This window comes from Panthera leo, chromosome A2 (genome assembly GCF_018350215.1).
Source record: "Panthera leo isolate Ple1 chromosome A2, P.leo_Ple1_pat1.1, whole genome shotgun sequence".
Taxonomy (NCBI): domain Eukaryota; kingdom Metazoa; phylum Chordata; class Mammalia; order Carnivora; family Felidae; genus Panthera; species Panthera leo.
In genome coordinates this window covers 12,169,059-12,186,268 of record NC_056680.1, presented here as the reverse complement: position 1 = coordinate 12,186,268, position 17,210 = coordinate 12,169,059, and the positions used below count along the sequence as shown (strand labels likewise).

At 60.5% G+C, this 17,210-nt stretch overlaps 1 protein-coding gene across 3 annotated transcripts in view; it reads left to right on the top strand.

The window, feature by feature from the left end:
* Positions 1-17: 17 nt before the first annotated feature.
* LOC122214116 (calcium homeostasis endoplasmic reticulum protein) overlaps positions 18-17,210 on the top strand; it is an 18,908-nt gene continuing 1,715 nt past the window's right edge. Inside the window, exons 1-16 of one of the 3 annotated variants that reach the window (XM_042928796.1) lie at positions 18-147; positions 457-630; positions 3,810-3,994; positions 5,131-5,268; positions 5,575-5,726; positions 7,384-7,495; positions 7,611-7,700; positions 9,298-9,553; positions 10,336-10,511; positions 12,206-12,641; positions 13,862-14,100; positions 15,104-15,237; positions 15,854-15,940; positions 16,217-16,360; positions 16,451-16,567; positions 17,051-17,145. In XM_042928796.1, coding sequence (XP_042784730.1) covers positions 123-147; positions 457-630; positions 3,810-3,994; positions 5,131-5,268; positions 5,575-5,726; positions 7,384-7,495; positions 7,611-7,700; positions 9,298-9,553; positions 10,336-10,511; positions 12,206-12,641; positions 13,862-14,100; positions 15,104-15,237; positions 15,854-15,940; positions 16,217-16,360; positions 16,451-16,567; positions 17,051-17,145 — 2,560 coding nt within the window. In that variant the 5' untranslated portion in view covers positions 18-122. Of the gene's footprint in view, positions 148-456; positions 631-3,809; positions 3,995-5,130; positions 5,269-5,574; positions 5,727-7,350; positions 7,496-7,610; positions 7,701-9,297; positions 9,554-10,335; positions 10,512-12,205; positions 12,642-13,861; positions 14,101-15,103; positions 15,238-15,853; positions 15,941-16,216; positions 16,361-16,450; positions 16,568-17,050; positions 17,146-17,210 lie in introns of all 3 variants that reach the window. The other 2 variants (XM_042928797.1, XM_042928795.1) reach the window with 2 other exon arrangements.

Sequence of the window (17,210 nt, the reverse complement as noted above, 5' to 3'; positions counted from 1 at the left end):
GGCGGAAGCCGCCCGCGAGACCAGCCGTAAACGGCTCCCTCGCGCCACTTCCGGCCGGCTTCCGCAGACGGGGCTGGTGGGCGATCGTGAGGCGCCGGAGGACGTTCCTTGCGGCCGGAGCCATGGAGATGCCCCTGCCGCCCGACGGTGAGGCCCAGCCTCGGCTCGGGGACCGTTTCTCTCTCCCCGGAATCCCTTCTTGGCCCGCCCCGCCTTCCGGGGTTTCCGGGCCTAGGAGGGGGCGGGGCTCGGCCGCCCGGGTTCGCCTGCGGCCTCTCCCGCGGGTCCCCGCATCCCCGGCGCGCGTGTGGCCTCTATCGGGACCCGTACAAGGGCGGCCTCTCCGGGGCCCAGCCCCAGGGACCCCGGCCCGGCGGACGGGGGCTGGGACGCCAGGGCTCCCGGATTTGGGCGGTCCTCCCTGACGCCCCGCGTGGCCTTTTCTCCGTCCTCCAGACCAGGAGCTTCGAAATGTCATCGACAAGCTGGCCCAGTTCGTGGCTCGCAACGGGCCCGAGTTTGAGAAGATGACGATGGAAAAGCAGAAGGACAACCCGAAATTCTCGTTTCTGTTCGGAGGCGAGTTCTACAGTTACTACAAGTGCAAGTTGGCGCTGGAGCAGCAGCAGCGTGAGTTCTCTCCAGCTCTCAGGCCGCCCCTTCCAAGCGATTCCGTTCTCCGACTCCAGTTCGTGCTCTGCCACAAACCGCCTTCTTTCGGCCGCATGCTCAGTCTCTGAAAATGGGACAGCTCGGCCTTCACAATCCCAGGGCCCTGCCCCGAGCGGCTGCTGGGTCCGAGTGTAATAGAGAACGAGGTTATTGATCCTCTTCCTGGGCTCCGGATAAAGGATTTCTGTATTGTTTTGCAGATGTGATGACTTCGGTCAGCAGAAGTAGAGTGGCTACTTCAGTGTTTTCCAGAGCGGAAGTGATAGAGGCTGGACTGGGACCCTAGTGGCAGGTGTCCAGAACCCTTTGCGGGACTCTGGGGTCTAGCAAGATTTTTGTGCATTTCAGGTGTTTGCAGTCCAGATCTAAAAGACTTGCTCTTTGGGTTTTAGTTCTTGGCAGATATTTGCCATTTATTTATGTTCGCTGAGTTGTGTATCAGGCTTCCAGCCCTGCTCTCAAAGAGTTTAAGATGGGTTTAGAATGGCCTTTGAATAATAGTCACCGCGTGGTAAGAGCCCACATCTGTCTTGTTTAGTATCACATTTCAAGCTTGTAGATGACATTAAATGAATAAGTAGGGGGTTGCCAAGTGGTAGGCATCGAAAGGTGTATATTTCCTAAGACTATAGGTTTCCCGAAGCCAACCAGACCTTGTTTGGGTCGTTGTGTTATATAATACATGGTAGGTAGTAGGTGTTCAATAAAAAGTTGGTAAGAAACAGCAAATGTGCGTTGGCTTGAATAAACACGGTGTGTTTAGGGAGCCATAAGAGTACTGTGAGAAGCCCACCATGGCTAGAGCCTAGAACGTGTGTAGAGGAGGGAAGGGTTTGAGCTGGAGTGATAAATACCAGGGGAAAGTTTGGATTTTCTCTCTCATTCCAGTAGTTCATTTGGTGCCAGTTAGGAGTTAGGTTTGAGGTGTAGGTGGGGGTTTGCCTGCAATTGTAGGCAAATTGTTGTATGCACTTAAGTGTTTTGGAGCAACCATTCATCAGCCCCAGCACATCACCTTGAAAACAGCTGCTACAGGCAGTGGAAAGCCACGAGAGTGTTTGAGGGAAGGGAGAGGCGGGTCAGGTTTGTGGGGCCAGTGTGGAAGACAGGGTGGAGGGAGCATGAATGGAGGCTGGGACCAGTGAGGTCTGCACGTGACGGAACAGGGCATTTGATGGTAAGGTCTGAATTAGGTCAGCAGGTTGGGTCAGAGGGAGTGGGCATGGGGGCAAGTAGGGTTAAGGGGTAAATCCATGAACTAGGGCCCCAGTTGGATATTTATGAGGGTGTCATAACCAGGCAGAGGAGGACAGTGCTTTGGCCCAAGTGACCATGAGGTGAGGTGCTGTTTTCCCTGCAAGGGAGCCCACTCCCTCCCTGGACTGTCAGAAATTGGGGGCTGCTTGGGACTTGGCATTATAACGGGGGTGGGGGGGAAGGATGGGGTGCTTCTAACAGGGGAAGTTGGCTCAGGAAATGCCTTCTGCTGGTAACGACATCTCTGTTGAGATTAAAGAGGATGTCAGAGTTAGTCAGGTGGAAACAGAGGAGAGCAGTGTTTAGGCAAAGGAAAGAGCCTTAGGGAGGGTTGGGAGTGGAGGGAGCAACAGCTCAGGGTGGCTAAAACCCAGAGAAGGAAGGGTTGTTGGAGTGGACAGAGGCCAGGGTACAGATGACGGAGGGCTGGCTTGCCAGGGACTTAGGAATTCTGGAAGCTTTTGGAGAGATCTTGGAGGATTTCAGTACTGTGTGTAGTTTGAGAAGAGTGAGCCCAAGACTGTTCTAGAATGGCGCTTCACAAACTCTGGTGAAGAATTAGATTTTATTTTTCATTTTTTTAAAACCCGACCTGTTGTGGAAAGTGTACTATTGCAAAATACAATAAAGTGAACTGCGAACCATCAAGCCGCTATGAAGATGCCAGAATGATCGTTGGCCATTTGTATATTCGGTCCGGGTTTCGCCAAGGGCTGACCCTCGGACCACACTTTCACCAGCAGCACTCTGGCTGCGGTATTGCGAAGAGGTGTAGAGGGCAGGACTGGACTCGGGAGACCAGTTCCAAGGGTGATGCAGGTGACAGCAGAGTCACAGCAGTGACGGCAGGGACACAGATCGGAGTGTGATGTAGGAGGTTCCGACTTGACTACCCGGGGTGACCTGTCAGTGTAGGGTGCAAGGGAGTGGGGAGTGCCCAGACCTCCTGGGCTTCGGGCCTGGGCCTAACTGTGCCAGCCACGGAGCCTGGGAAGGGCCCTGGAGAGGTGGAGCACGTGGCGAGAGGACACGTGTGCCTGTTTGAGGTGCCTGTGGAAAGCCCGTGGGCTGTTGGGTCTGTAATCGGATCCATAGTGCAAGGAATACAGGATGGTGACAACAGAGGTAGGAGCCGTGGCTTGCGAACGTAACTGCAGCCTCAGGTTACCATGTCACGCTCCCCTGTGGGCTCGCGCAGAGAAGAGGGTGGAACTAGGCATCCCGGCATCCCAGGGTCGGGCAGGGAAAGACGACGGGGCCTGGGGGCAGCCACACAGGCCAAGTGAGACTGGGACCTGAGACCGGGCCGCCGGCCTGAAGAAGGATGTCCACAGGGGTTGGCGGGAGGGGGGTGCAGAGCCAGACCGCCACGGAACGAGATAAACGGGAGGCGCAGAATTAAAGATGAGCCTCAGCTGTAAAGTTGTTGAGAGGAGGCGTGAGACAAAGTTTTTACAGACAGAAACTGCTGAGGAGGCTGGGGAACGAGAGACCCCCTTGGGGTGGGGCTGTTTATGATCTGGGTTCAACTTGGGCTGGGGCCTGGGTGAGGGGTGGAGAGGGTGGGGGGTGATGGGCTCAGTCTCAGCTGGAAGGCCATTGGCAAGGCCAGATGGCAGGCTAGGGAAGGGCAAGGTGACGTCACACAGAAGAGGGCCCTTAGGGTCGAGGGCAGGACTAGGGCCCTTCGAGTTAAGGGCAGAGCGGGAGGAGCCGGGCTCAGAGTGAGGGGCTGCCGTGCAGCATGGGGGTCCTCTTGTGGACGGCTCAAATAGGGAGGGGAAGTCTCTGCGCCTTGGAGCTGCCCAACGGGCAGCCAAGGGGACGCTTGGGCCCTGGCCACCTCCTCATGGGGGCCACCTTTCCTCCTCTGTCACCAGTCATCTGCAAGCAGCAGGCCCCAGAGCTGGAGCCGGCCGCGGCCCTGCCGCCCCTGCCGCAGCCCCCGCTGGCCCCGGCTGCGCCCATCCCGCCGGCCCAGGGAGCCCCATCCATGGACGAGCTCATCCAGCAGAGCCAGTGGAACCTGCAGCAGCAGGAGCAGCACCTCTTAGCTCTCAGACAGGTACGGGGCCTGCTCCTCCTCTGCCCTCTCCCTCCCTCCCCTGCTGGCCCTGGGAGGAGGGGGGGTCCCGAGGAGGCCTGGGGCCCTCCCTGCTTCCCCTCTTGGTCCTGAGGCGGGTAGCCGGAGCTCAGCCTGGGCCTCAGCGTTTGCATCTGTGTGTTGGGACTGAGAATGGTTATCAGAAGAATCCGCCACCAGGTGCCAGCACTGAAGACAGGGCTGCCACCCCTTGGGATGTGTTTAGCGGGGCCCCTGACGCGGGACACCGTTCTTCGTGAAGTCATTCCACGAGCTCTTTGACGCGTGGACACCCTTCGTGATGGGGTGGACGTCCACAAGTGGGGCCACGTGCTCGAAGGCCGGGTGGCCTCTGGTGCCGTTGGCCCCAGCTCCCGCTAGCTAGGCCACCCCAGGCTGTCACGGGGAAGGACCCTTTGGTCCTGATTTGTCACAGTTTGAGTTTTTGGCAAAGTACAGCAGGACGAGTTGCCAGAAAAACAGGATGAATAAAAAATAAAACACCTGAAACGCCAGCTCCATTTCTATCACTGGGTTCAAGATGTAAAACTACTGTCATTTTGCCGAAAACAAAACCTTCCAGAGCGCTCCCCCTCGGTTCCCATGCAGAGCTCGTCCGGGACTGGGTGGCCCGGCTCGGCCAGCCCTGAGCTGACTGCCCAGCCCACAGCAGCACTGGGCCTCAGCCGCTTCGCGGTCTGCGAATCTAGCGTGCGAGACCCCGCGCCACATTTTAACTCCCGTTTCCCCGACTGCTAGTGTGGTTGCTCTCTTTTCCCTTGACCGGTGACTGTATGTTGTCTTTGGACTGTTTGTCCACACTGGTCGCTCAGTTTTCATTCTGTTTTTGTTGAATTGATTGGCTGCCCCTCTGGGTGTTCGTTTTTCCATCCATCGCCTCGGGGGCAGATACCATCTCTTGCTACGCTTTGTCTTGTTCTATCTTCTCCCTGCCCGCCCTGGTCACGGCTGTGACCATGACTGTCCCCGATGCGTGTCTCGGGCTTCAGGTGTGAGGGACAGGACCTCCTGATGCTGGGGGCAGGGCGTGGATGGGCCCGGCTCAGCCTGGGCTGAGGTCCCTCCTCACTCAGCCTCCCTCCTGCTTGGCCTCCCAGGAGCAGGTGACAGCGGCCGTGGCCCACGCGGTGGAGCAGCAGATGCAGAAGCTCCTGGAGGAGACCCAGCTGGACATGAATGAGTTTGACAACCTGCTTCAACCCATCATCGACACGTGCACCAAAGATGCCATCTCGGTGAGCGCGGGAGGGGGGGTTGGGCGGGCGCTCCCAGAATCTGGCGCTCCCGATGAGCTGGGAGCCTCCTGCGGCCTGCGTAGGGTGGCAGTGCTCCGGGGGGAACCCCATCTGCCCCTTGTCTCCGCTCTCGAGCGCTGCGGGCAGGTGTGCTGCTTCCGGGGAGAGGGAGCCAGAAGCCTGGGTGTGCAGCCGAGCGCTTGGACGCCACGCCCTCAGGGCCCGCCCTCGGCCTCCTGGGCGCCTGCCCGCGTGGTGGCCCGGCGGGGAGCTCATCCCTGCTCACCATCGGCCTGGCTGTTGCAGGCCGGGAAGAACTGGATGTTTAGCAACGCCAAGTCCCCTCCTCACTGCGAGCTGATGGCGGGCCACCTCCGGAACCGCATCACAGCCGACGGGGCACACTTCGAGTTGCGGCTGCACCTCATCTACCTGATCAACGACGTGCTGCACCACTGGTGAGGGCCCCGCCAGGCTCCGCCTTGCCTGTCCCCCCTCTTCTGGCCCTCTACTGGGCTGCTGTTCTGCACTCAGTAGCTTGGCCTGGCCCGGGACCGTGGGCGTCGCGTGTCCAAAGACCCCAGAGGAGGATTGGTCTGAGCCATGAGCCCTCCGTCGGGAGGACACCCCACCATCCCCGACATCTTGGCCCCTTCCCTAGACCCTTCATGTCACCCGGGCCACCGTCCCCTGACTCCTTACTTTCCTCGGGCAGCTTCTGGGTGTCTTTAGGCATCTGTGTCAGCTGCCCGCTTCTCTTCGTTGACACACACACACACACACTCGCTCACTCAGTCACCCTGCTGCCCGACTCTGCTTTGCTTCAGGTCCCTCCCATGGGGTCCTCTTTGCTACCCTCTGTCCCACCGCCCTGAAACCCACCCCCACCACACACACAGCCCTCCCGAGGCCAGGCCAGCGTTTAGTTCTGCACAGCCTCTTTGGTACCTTACGACAAAGGTTAACTTAAAAAAAATCAGACACCTGAGCCAAAGCAGTCCTGGAGAGGAAACCAGAAGCACAGATTACTGGTGAGGCTAGTGCTTAGCCATCAAGACTGGCTGCCAAGTTTGGCTTTGAGCTTGGCCTGGCTGAAGGGGACGGCTCCCGCGAGAGCAGCAGAAGCTGCCCGCCTCCCTCCCGACCCTCACCCCATCTCGTCCCATCTCCTGCCGCGAGTGTGTGGTCTGGGTCCCCGCCCCTCCGCTCCCTGTTTCCTGTGCCAGGCAGATGGCTCTGTTACCACCCAGCCACTCCCTGCTTTGTCCCTCCATTATTTTTCTGCTGTGGGGAAATAGGCAGCCGCTCAGAACCTTCTCTGCTCTCCTGCTTTGACCAGCCACTGTGTTGACCAGGGCAGCTCTGCAGAGACGGCCCTGTTTCTGGTAGCTGTCCAGCCATGCTCCTCCTGAGCTCTGCTCTGTCCAGAAGCCTAGTGCTGCACCCTGTCCTCCTCCTAGGACTGCCCTCCCCTTCTCCCCTCCCCTGTCCCTCTTCCCAGGGCTGCATTCCCTGCTCTCTCGGAGCACTCTCTGGTGAGCTAGGTGCTGGGAGGGCCTTGGGCTGCTCGTCTTCTGCCCTGCATCCTCCTGCAGGAGGCAACGTGTACCACCGGGTTCTGCCACCTAACTGCACAGCCACAGGGGCCTCCACACCCATGTACACAGAGTGCCCCCCAGGAAGTTGTGAGGACGGGCCGGCTGGCATGGCTAGCACGCTCCCTCTGCCTCCTGAGATGCGGAGCTCGAGCCAAGGTCTCCTTGTGCATAGGGGGGGACAGGGCTGAGTGAGGCCACACAGACAGCTGGGGTTCCTACAGGCCTTGTGTCCATCACCGGGGGGAAAGGGTTGTCTTACTGATCAGGAGACCAGGGTGACAGGCCTCGCCCTGAAGGTCCCCAGGCTGTTCTTTCCCTCCTCCCATTGCTGTCCGTCTGTCACTTGGGCCCAGATGCCAGCATAGGTCTTGTGGGGAGCCCAGCCCTCGTCCCGGCCGGGTTGGGGGCCCGTGTCCCGAGAAGGCAGAGGGTGCTGTGGCTGGAGCCGCAATGGTAACGGGCGCGTGGCCGGGTCCCGCCCCAGGGCCCTGACGCGCGGAAGGTCTCTCCCTCACAGCCAGCGCAAGCAGGCCAGGGAGCTGCTGGCCGCCCTGCAGAAAGTCGTGGTGCCCATCTACTGCACCAGCTTCTTGGCCGTGGAGGAGGACAAGCAGCAGAAGATCGCCCGGGTACGTGGGGCAGCCGGGAGAGGCAGGGGGGAGAGGGCCGCGGGGTGGGGGGAGAGGGGGTGGTGGTGCTGAATTTTCTTCTGACGCGGTCTCTCCCTCCTCCCCCCACGTCCAGCTCCTGCAGCTCTGGGAGAAGAACGGCTACTTTGACGACTCCATCATCCAGCAGCTACAGAGCCCAGCCCTGGGGCTCGGCCAGTACCAGGTGGGCGCCACCTCCACCCGCGCCGCTCCCCGGGACCGGTGCGGATCCCCCCCAGGGCCCGGAGGGTGGGGCGTCTGCGACCCCAGCACGTTGCCACAAGTCGAGGGGACCGCAGCCCCCGCCTGGGCCAGGAACGGCTGGTGGGGTGGGGTGGGGATTTCAGAGGCTGGGTGGCGTCTTCCAAACTGGGCTCCTGCACGTGTCTCCGGGGCGGTGGTGAGCAGTGGGAGGCCGGGCTCCGAACAGCAGCCTGTGGGGGCTCCCGCCCTGTCCACAGTAGCCAGGGAGCCCCTGCCCGCTGAGCCCGCCTGCCTTTTCCCTGGTGCTCTGGCGACCGGGCTGCCCCGTTCAGGCCCTGCTGTTGGCAGTCTCTGGCCTGTTGGCGCCGGTCCTCCGGGCTGGCTTCCGCACAACGGAAGCGTCAGAAAGCCTCAAGGCAGTCTTAGCCGTCGTGGTCGTGCCCCGTACGTGCATGTCTGCCTCCTCTCTGAGGACAGGGGTGCGGGGCCGGGAGGGGAGGACCAGCCGGGTGTCCTTGGTCACCTCTACTGTGGCACCGGCATCGCTGCCCCATCCACAGCTGCTAGAAGAAAAAGCAGAGCTCCTACCCCTTTCCTCGGGCCGAAAGGTAGCGTTTTTCTGCAGAGATCTGGTGGGAGTGTCAGAAGCTGTGTTGGCTGTGTCCTCTTGATGGTCTTGAATGCCACCTCCCCGCAGGGGAGAAGCTTTCATGCTCAGAGAGGCAGGAGGAGCAAGTGCGTGGTGTACTTTTAAAAACACTTTCCCGTTTTTTGTTGTCATGAAATAAAACACCCGGTCGGTGACGTTAACTGCTTTTTTTCTGCTGAGTTGGTGACAACAGCTCATGTTCATGGTGCTGCCCTAGTCTCTTTGCGTATGTTATTTCACTGAGTTCTCCCTCAAATCCTTGGAGGTAGGTCCCATTACCGTTACATTTTACAGATGAGGAAATTGAGGTTCAGGGAGGTTGTGACTTGCTCAGAGCTGTGTAGCGAGTGAGGACTGTAACCTAGAATTTTGTCAGTGTTTGTGGGTTTTTTGTTGTTGTTTGTTTGTTTTTTGGTTTTTTGTTTTGTTTTGAGTTTATTTTGAGAGAGAAAGAGTGCCGAGCTGGAGAGGGGCAGAGAGAGGGAGAGCAAGAGTCACAGGCTCATAGTGCAGAGCCCGACACAGGGCCCAAACCCACAGAACTGGAAGACCATGACCTAAGCTGAAATCAGGAGTTGGCTCCTTAACTGGCTGAGCCACCCAGGGGCCCCTCAGCGTTGAGTTTTTAACAGTCGTGTGACAGTCAAGGACATGGCTGTCGAGGCTTGTTCCCTTTACCAGGGATTTACTTAACTGCAACGAACATTCTTGTCACCGGTTTTTGGCTAGATTCGAAGGCTCTGTGCTTGTCGAGACTATTACGTGACAGTCACCTGCCTGCCTGCTCCGGGCTCCTGGGCCTCACTGCCCAAGGCACTGTCCCAGATTCCAGGGGCTTTCCGGGGTTTGCTCCAGAAGGTCTGGGCCGAGGCAGCGAGCCCTGAGGCTGCCATCCTGAGCGCCGGCTGCTCTCCTCTCTCTCTGCCAGGCGACGCTCATCAACGAGTACTCCTCGGTGGTCCAGCCGGTGCAGCTAGCTTTCCAGCAGCAGATCCAGACCCTCAAGACGCAGCACGAGGAGTTTGTCAACAGCCTGGCCCAGCAGCAGCAGCAGCAGCAGCAGCAGCAGCAGCAGCAGATCCAAATGCCACAGATGGAAGCTGAAGTCAAGGCCACCCCGCCGCCGCCTGCCCCGCCTCCGGCCCCCACACCCACCCCTGCCATCCCGCCAACCACCCAGCCTGGTACGGGGCTCCCTCAGCACCCACCCTGGGAGGCAGCTTCAGGAAGGCAGCCTTCTCCCGCAGAGAAGGACTCCGGTTCCGTGGGCCCCAAACCGGGCCCAGTCCCAGGGCCAGATTCTAACCTGTTTCCAAACACTAGGCCCGGAGATTTCACAGGTGAATATGACCAAACCCTTACAAGTCAGAGGATTCCTTTCCTGTACGAACTACCCCAGAGAACGCAGAGAGAGGAAAGCTGCCCAGATCATTTTTTGAGACCAGAATAAGTTTTACATCAGATGGACAAAGAGAGCGATAAAGGTCCTGCAACGTCACTTCTGAATACAAATGCACAACTACTTACCACCTGAAATCCAGCAAAGTATTTAAAGGCACATCACGGTCAAATAGGGTTTGCCCCAGGAATGCGGAAGGATGGTTCGACATGTAAAGAGTGTCATGAGATAACAGATGAGCTGGGGAAGAATGATCTTTCAACAAGATGTAGAAAGGGCATTTAATAAAAATCAGTAGTGGGAATTTTTGAGCAAACGAGAGATGGGGCAGAAGTTAAGGTGTTGGGAGGCTTTCAGAGGAGGGGGTATGTCGTGTGTGAGGTCAGTCCCCCCGCTTCTCACTGCCGTCCTGTAGGCGATCGCTTTCCAGTGGGGTCACACAGCAGGGGTTTACTGAGCGGTAAAGGCCCCGCCTGGGTTGGTCCCGCAGTGGTCGCTGAACATCTTTTCGGGCGGCGCCTCCTGTTGACTGTTGTCCTTGCTAACCACCTTCCTGCCTGGCTCTAGATGACAGCAAGCCTCCCATCCAGATGCCTGGCTCCTCTGAGTACGACGCCTCCGGGGGAGTCCAGGATCCTGCTGCTGCCGGCCCCCGGGGCCCTGGACCCCACGATCAGATCCCACCTAACAAGCCCCCGTGGTTTGACCAGCCTCATCCCGTGGCTCCTTGGGGCCAGCAGCAGGTATTTTCCCAAACTTGTGGGGGGGGTGGGGGGTGGGCGCTGTCCTGTGTGGGTCGATGGGCTTTTCCTGGCTTGCTGGGGAAACCTGAGATTCTGCAGCATGGCCCTGGGGCTGAGCGGGTAGGGGAGAGAGACCAGCCCCACGTTGCTGAGGGGCAGGGGCAGAACAAGGCAAGTCAGCTCTTCACACCCATCCCTGCTACTACCTTCCGGCCTTAGGAGCACAGGACCCCGTGTTCTGTGAGGGCTGGGAAGCTTCATAGGGTTTGAGTACAGCCAGGTGAACGGTTTCTGCCCCTTTAACTGGTTCAGCTAGCACAGTGCCAACATTTTGTCACCCTGCAAAGAACATGGTGCTTGCGTAGAAAAGGAAGGTCAGAAACGGAAGGCTGGCAGTGCTTTCTGGGGCAGAGATGCTGCCCATTGGCTCTGGTTCCTTGGGGTCAGAATTTCTAGGCTGGGGTCATCTCATCCAGCTTCGCATGACTGGGAAATACTGGAAAGATCCGCCTGCTCTCTGGTCACTGGATCTGATTAGACAGCTTCTGGCCCGTCCCGCGGCCCCCAATGGATGCAGCCCTGCCAGGGGACTCTGTGGAGGGGGTGGGAGGGAGTCAGCTTGGGACTGACGGGCGGGGTCTGTGGCTTTGCGTCCCCATCCCCCACCCCAGCTTTAGGACAAGAGATTTAATTTCACCAAAGATTGGGCATCTCCGTAAAGACGGCTTGCGCCTCTGGGTGCCAGCTGTGAGCCGTGTGCCATTGGGCGTTTTGTGGGTGCCCTCTACTGAGGGAACAGTTCTCGTCCCCATTCTGTAGGTGTGGAAAACAGAAGCCCTCAGTGTCTCCAGGCTCCACCTTCTCTCTGGGGACTGGCGGATGGGCTCCTGACGAGGGCCACCTCCCTGAGGGTCTGCCCAGAGGCAGAGGCACGCTTGGCCTGGCCTGCCCACGTGGTATCTTACACATTTTGAAGTAACTCCCACGTTTAAAGTCTGGCTTTCTGACTTCTTGAAAGACCTGAGCGTGTGGTGCAGCCTCGGCCTGCTCTGTGCTGGCGGTCAGCGGAGCTTCCCAGCTGTGACCCTAGAGATGGGCCCTCTGGTCGTCCTCCCGGGCACATCCCCCCCCCGGCCCTGTTTGGGGTCAGAATCCCCGTTTTCAGCCTCACAGCAGCAGTTGGGTGAGATCCAGAGCTCATGTTCTCTTCCCCCTGCAGGAAGACACTTCCTGGAACGGGCCCTCGGGAGCAGACCCTGAGACAGGATTTGAGTTCGTACGGGAGGGGGCCCAGAGGACCGTGCAGGGCAGAGGGGAAGTGACAGGGAAGGGAGTGTCGTCAGAGCAGCATCCGCCGCCACGCGTCCCCGGGCCCAGCTGCTCTGCAAGCACCCAGGGGCGGGGGAACAAGAGGGCATCCGCCAGCTTCTGTGTCTGGTGGTCGTGCGGCCCCGGGGCCTGCCTGGCCTGGACGCGGGCACAGGGAGCCCCCTCTGCTGAGACGCGGGGGCAGCATTGGGAGTGTGAGCCCGGGGTGCGCCCAGGCGGCACGGCGTCCGCCACGCGGCAGAGGGAAGGAGGTGGCACCAGGTCGGGGCCGGGCCGCCTCCACGGGCGGAGGCCAGTGCCGCAGAGCGGTTGGCCGGTGCCGGCCCGGCCTCGTGGGGGGCTCACGTCCGCCCTTTGCCTTGCAGCCTCCCGAGCAGCCCCCCTACCCGCACCACCAGGGCGGGCCGCCCCACTGCCCACCCTGGAACAACAGCCATGAGGGCATGTGGGGCGAGCAGCGTGGGGACCCCGGCTGGAACGGCCAGCGGGACGCGCCCTGGAACAGCCAGCCCGACCCCAACTGGAACAGCCAGTTCGAGGGCCCCTGGAACAGCCAGCACGAGCAGCCTCCATGGGGCGGAGGCCAGCGCGAGCCGCCCTTCCGCATGCAGCGGCCGCCCCACTTCCGGGGACCCTTCCCGCCCCACCAGCAGCACCCACAGTTCAACCAGCCGCCGCACCCCCACAACTTCAACCGCTTCCCACCTCGCTTCATGCAGGACGACTTTCCCCCGCGGCACCCCTTCGAGCGGCCGCCCTACCCCCACCGCTTCGACTACCCCCAGGGGGACTTCCCCGCCGGTGAGTGCGAAGGCGCCCTCCGTGGGGACTGTCCTCGGCCCCGTACACGCCCTCCCTCTCCTGCCCCTCGTTCCCGTCCCCTGCTCAGAGGAGGCGCCTCACGGATCGCCCTCCTGAGCGGGCTCATGGCGCAGCTCGGGGCCGTTGCTGCGGGACCTGGCACGTCCCCTGAGTCAAGGTGACAAGCAGAGGGTCACGGGATGTTGTGGAAGCCCAGGCCGGGCCCTTGGGAAGGCGGGGAGACGCAGAGGCTGGCGGCCCTGGTGGAGGCATGTGGCACACAGCCGGCTGGCTGGCAGGGTAGGAAGTCCTGCTCCCGTTTCCCACAGAGCCTGGGAAGAGGGCGCTGCGTCTGTCTGTCCTGCACATGAGGAAGGATGTGGGGGTTTGTGGAAGGAAAGTAGCTCCCAAGCCCCACAGTGGGCACGTGGTGCCCCTTCCCGGTTCCTTGTCTGGCTGTTTTCACCATCTTTTCTAGTTCGTTGCCAATTTTTTTTTTTTTTTGGAAAGAATGTCTAATTTAGTTAAATTTCTCTTTTTAAAAAATGATTTCTACTCTGTCACTGCTTCTATGTTTGTTTTAAAATTCATTCTTGATCCTAAACTCAGTTGGGACCACTGAGCACATTGATGGCCAGTACAGGTTTCCCCAGGGCTGTACCAAAGCACAGGGCGTCTTGCCCCCCCCCGCACCCCCACCCCCGCTCTGGGGGCTGTGAGAGTAGGGGGTCTTCTCCCCGTCTTCACATCGGCCTCCCTCTGTGTGTACCTGTGTCCCACTCGCCTCATCAGGACGGTCGTGTTGGCCTGCCTGTGGGACCTCACTGAAAGTTACCTTTTTAAATACCCTGTCTCCAAATAACAGTCATATCCTGGGGTACTGGGGTGGGGAGGCACAATTCAGCCCATAATGTTGCTACAATGTTGTGATTTCCCTTATGGTTCCCTGTTTTTGCCTTGAGCCCACGGGTGTTGGTGTGGGTGCAGGACTGGTCCCCCCCGAACCCAGATCCTCCCCACCTGGCTGCAACACCCCAGATAGCGAGAAGCAGCTGGAGAGAAGGTGCCGGGCAGGGCTGCCCACGAGCAGGTGTTGGCATCTTTGCCCCTCACTGGACCCCCTTCCGCGGGCACTTGTCACCTTGTAGATCTCAGTTGTGCTGTCAGCGCCACCCAGATCACGACCCCCAGCGGGCCTGAGAGGAGTTTCTGTTTTGCAGATATGGGACCCCCTCACCACCACCCTGGCCACCGCATGCCTCATCCTGGGATCAACGAGCACCCACCCTGGGGTGGGCCCCAGCACCCCGACTTCGGCCCTCCTCCCCACGGCTTCAATGGGCAGCCCCCCCACATGCGGCGACAGGGCCCTCCCCACATCAACCATGATGACCCTAGCCTGGTCCCCAACGTGCCCTACTTCGATCTGCCTGCCGGGCTGATGGCGCCCCTCGTGAAGGTAAGGTCACCATGGCAAGCACCTGCTCGCGCATGTGAGGAGTAGTGGGAGCCGCTTCCCCGCAGGCTACAAATGCTGCCGCCCGGGGCCCCTTCCCTCTGGTTCCCTACGCCCGGCCAGCCTGAGCGGTCAGTGGGAATGCGTCCAAGCCAACGCCTCTACCTGGACTTGAATCCCTGGGGCAAGAATGAGCAAGGCCCGTGTCTCCTCTGCCCCCTCCACATTTCCCTCCCGGTGCCCCAAGTTCTGTGGCCATGAGCAGCGGGCCAGGCTGGGTGTGAGGTGCAGCCCTCTTGACCCTGGCCCTGGGAAGCCACTTTGTCCAGTGGCTGACGGCAGAGGGATTTCTCAGAGAAGGTGTGGCCTCTGAACTGGGCCTGCAGGAAATCCAGGGAGGGGCAGCGCCGGGGGTGGGGGTGGGGGGCAAGGGGACCAAGGTCGGGCTGCAAACCGCTCAAGAGATGCGCTGAGAGAGGAGCCACTTCTCGTCTACTCTGAGGCCCCGTCAGACTGGCAGTCGAGAAGGGCTGCGCCGGGGCGGCAAGGGGGCGGCAAACTGACCTGGTTTCTGGCGAGGGGGTTCCCTGGCTCGGGCTGATGTTGCTCTGACCCGGGAGGGGGCCCTGGGGTAGGAGCTGGGGGCACAGGGCAGAAGTCTGGCCGTATCTGCGATCTGCATCATGTCTGTGAGTGAACCGAGGGGCCTTTCCATCATCTCACCTTGGAGATTGTGTCTCACGTGTTTTCTGGAGGGAGAACTGTGGCCTTTATTGGTCTCCAAAAAGTCCTCAACCGCCTCATTAAGGGATCAGATGACTGGTGTGGCCGCAGCCCTAGTGGGATTTCTCAAGGAGGACAGGATGAGGAACACTCGTGCCCGGGGTAACCCTCATCAGACCAGGCCCTTATGTCCCCCACCCCACTCCCCGGTGCCCACAGCACCCTGGGTGGGCCTGACGGGGATTCCGGCTGGCGTGCGTGACACCTGTGTTCTTCACTGCAGCTGGAAGACCATGAGTACAAGCCTTTGGACCCAAAAGACATCCGCCTCCCACCCCCCATGCCGCCCAGCGAGAGGCTGCTGGCGGCTGTGGAGGCCTTTTACAGCCCTCCGTCCCACGACAGGCCCAGGAACAGGTACGGGGCTCGGGGAGACTGGGGATGCAGCTGGTGATGGGAGGGTGGCCCCTGTCCCCTCTCCTGGCCTGACTCTCCCGAGTTTAGTTTATGGGAAAGACTCCACGCCTTCTGCCCAGGGTAGTGTGAGGTCCAGGTGAGGAAAGTGGTGGCCTATACAACGCTAGGCGTAGGGGCGCCTGGGTGGCTCGGTCGTTTGTGTGTCCGACTCTTGATTTCGGGTCAGTTCATGATCTCACAGTTCATGATCTCACAGTTCATGGCCTGCCCTTTGCAGGGCCACAGGCCTGTCGTCTGGGAGTCAGAGCTCCAGGTTCCCTGTTAGGAACATCGTAGGCCCTAACAGCCGTTTGAGCTGTTTGGGGAAACGCTGATGTGGAAAAGGCATGGGAGCCGGGCGTGCAGCCCAGCCTGACTGCTTCCCAGTGGGAGGCCCGGCCTCTCGGCCCGCTTCCCCGTGTGAAGAAGGGCGGCCTCTGCTCACCCGGGTGAGGGACCCTGCTCCGTGTCCGAATGAACGAGGGAAGGGAGGGCCGCACACCCGGACGTGAACTTTCCCCAGTTGGGTGCGGGAGGGAGGCGCACGGAGTCACACGGGAAGGCCTGTGTCTTACAGCGAAGGCTGGGAGCAGAACGGCCTCTATGAGTTCTTTCGAGCGAAGATGCGGGCGCGGCGGAGGAAGGGCCAGGAAAAGCGGAACAGGTGAGCGCACGGGGGCCCGCTCACGGTCCGCCCGCCTCCCCAAACTACAGCGGGGCCCTGCCTGTGCCGGGCAGACGCGCTGTCACGTCCTGCCCCAGGCTGGCCCGTCTCCCCCTGGCAGGGGGCAGGGGGCAGAGGGAGGTCAGTCCGGCCCCTGCCCGGGCCTGGGGGTTTTTTCACGCGAGGCCCAAGTTAAACCCGAGACGCCAGCACCAGAGGTTCGCCCGGGGTCTTCCCGAAAGCCGGGGGCGCCGCTCACCAGCTCTCTCCCTGCAGCGGACCCTCACGGTCTCGGAGCAGATCCAAGAGCCGAGGGCGCTCTTCCTCCCGCTCCAACTCAAGGTCGTCCAAGTCCTCGGGCTCGTACTCCAGGTCCAGATCTCGCTCCTGCTCCCGCTCCTATTCCCGCTCCCGCTCCAGGTAGGCAGGGTGCCGCCCGCGGACCGAGGCCCCTCCGTGGCGCCCGTGGCCCGTGGCCGCCGCCGACCGCCCGCCCTGTCCTCCCTGCAGGAGCCGCAGCCGGTCTCGCTCCTCCCGGAGCCGCTCCCGCTCACGGTCCCGCTCCCGCTCCAAGTCCTACTCCCCGGGACGGAGACGCCGGTCGCGGTCCAGGAGCCCCACCCCGCCGTAAGATTTCTGTCTTAACTGTCCAGTGGCCGCTGGTAGCGCTGGAACCCTCTGATGCTTTGCTGTGAATGTTGAAACCTGTCGCTAGAAGACGTGCTCCCGGTGGCCCGTGCCGAGGTGGCACCTCGGGGACCCCGAGTTGTAGCGCGGTGACAGTGGCACCGCCTCGCCCCACACCACGCTCTTGCCTTTTTTGTGGTAACGCTGTAAAGCCTGAGGCGGCGCCTGGGCTGCGTCTGACCCTTCTGGGGGTTCCGTGTGACCTGCCCTCACCGCTCGCCGTGGGGCAGGGGCCATCTTAGGGAGCTCCCCTCCCTGGCTGGCGAAGATGACGAAGAAGAATGATAGAGACCCAGGATGTGTGTGTGTGTCCTCCTAACTGGTGAACCTTCACGTACGCCACACGCTGTAATGTTCTAAGAGTTTTCATTCCAATAAATGTATCCGCTCGTTTTTAAAAAACGTAACCTGTCTTAATTTTAGTTCCTCGGCTGGTCTGGGTTCTAATTCAGCACCTCCTATTCCTGATTCAAGGCTCGGGGAAGAAAACAAAGGACATCAGATGCTGGTGAAAATGGGTAAGGTTCCTGGGAAGAACCACCACCCGCTCTGGGCCTTTGGGGCTGGGGAGCCAGAGGAGGTT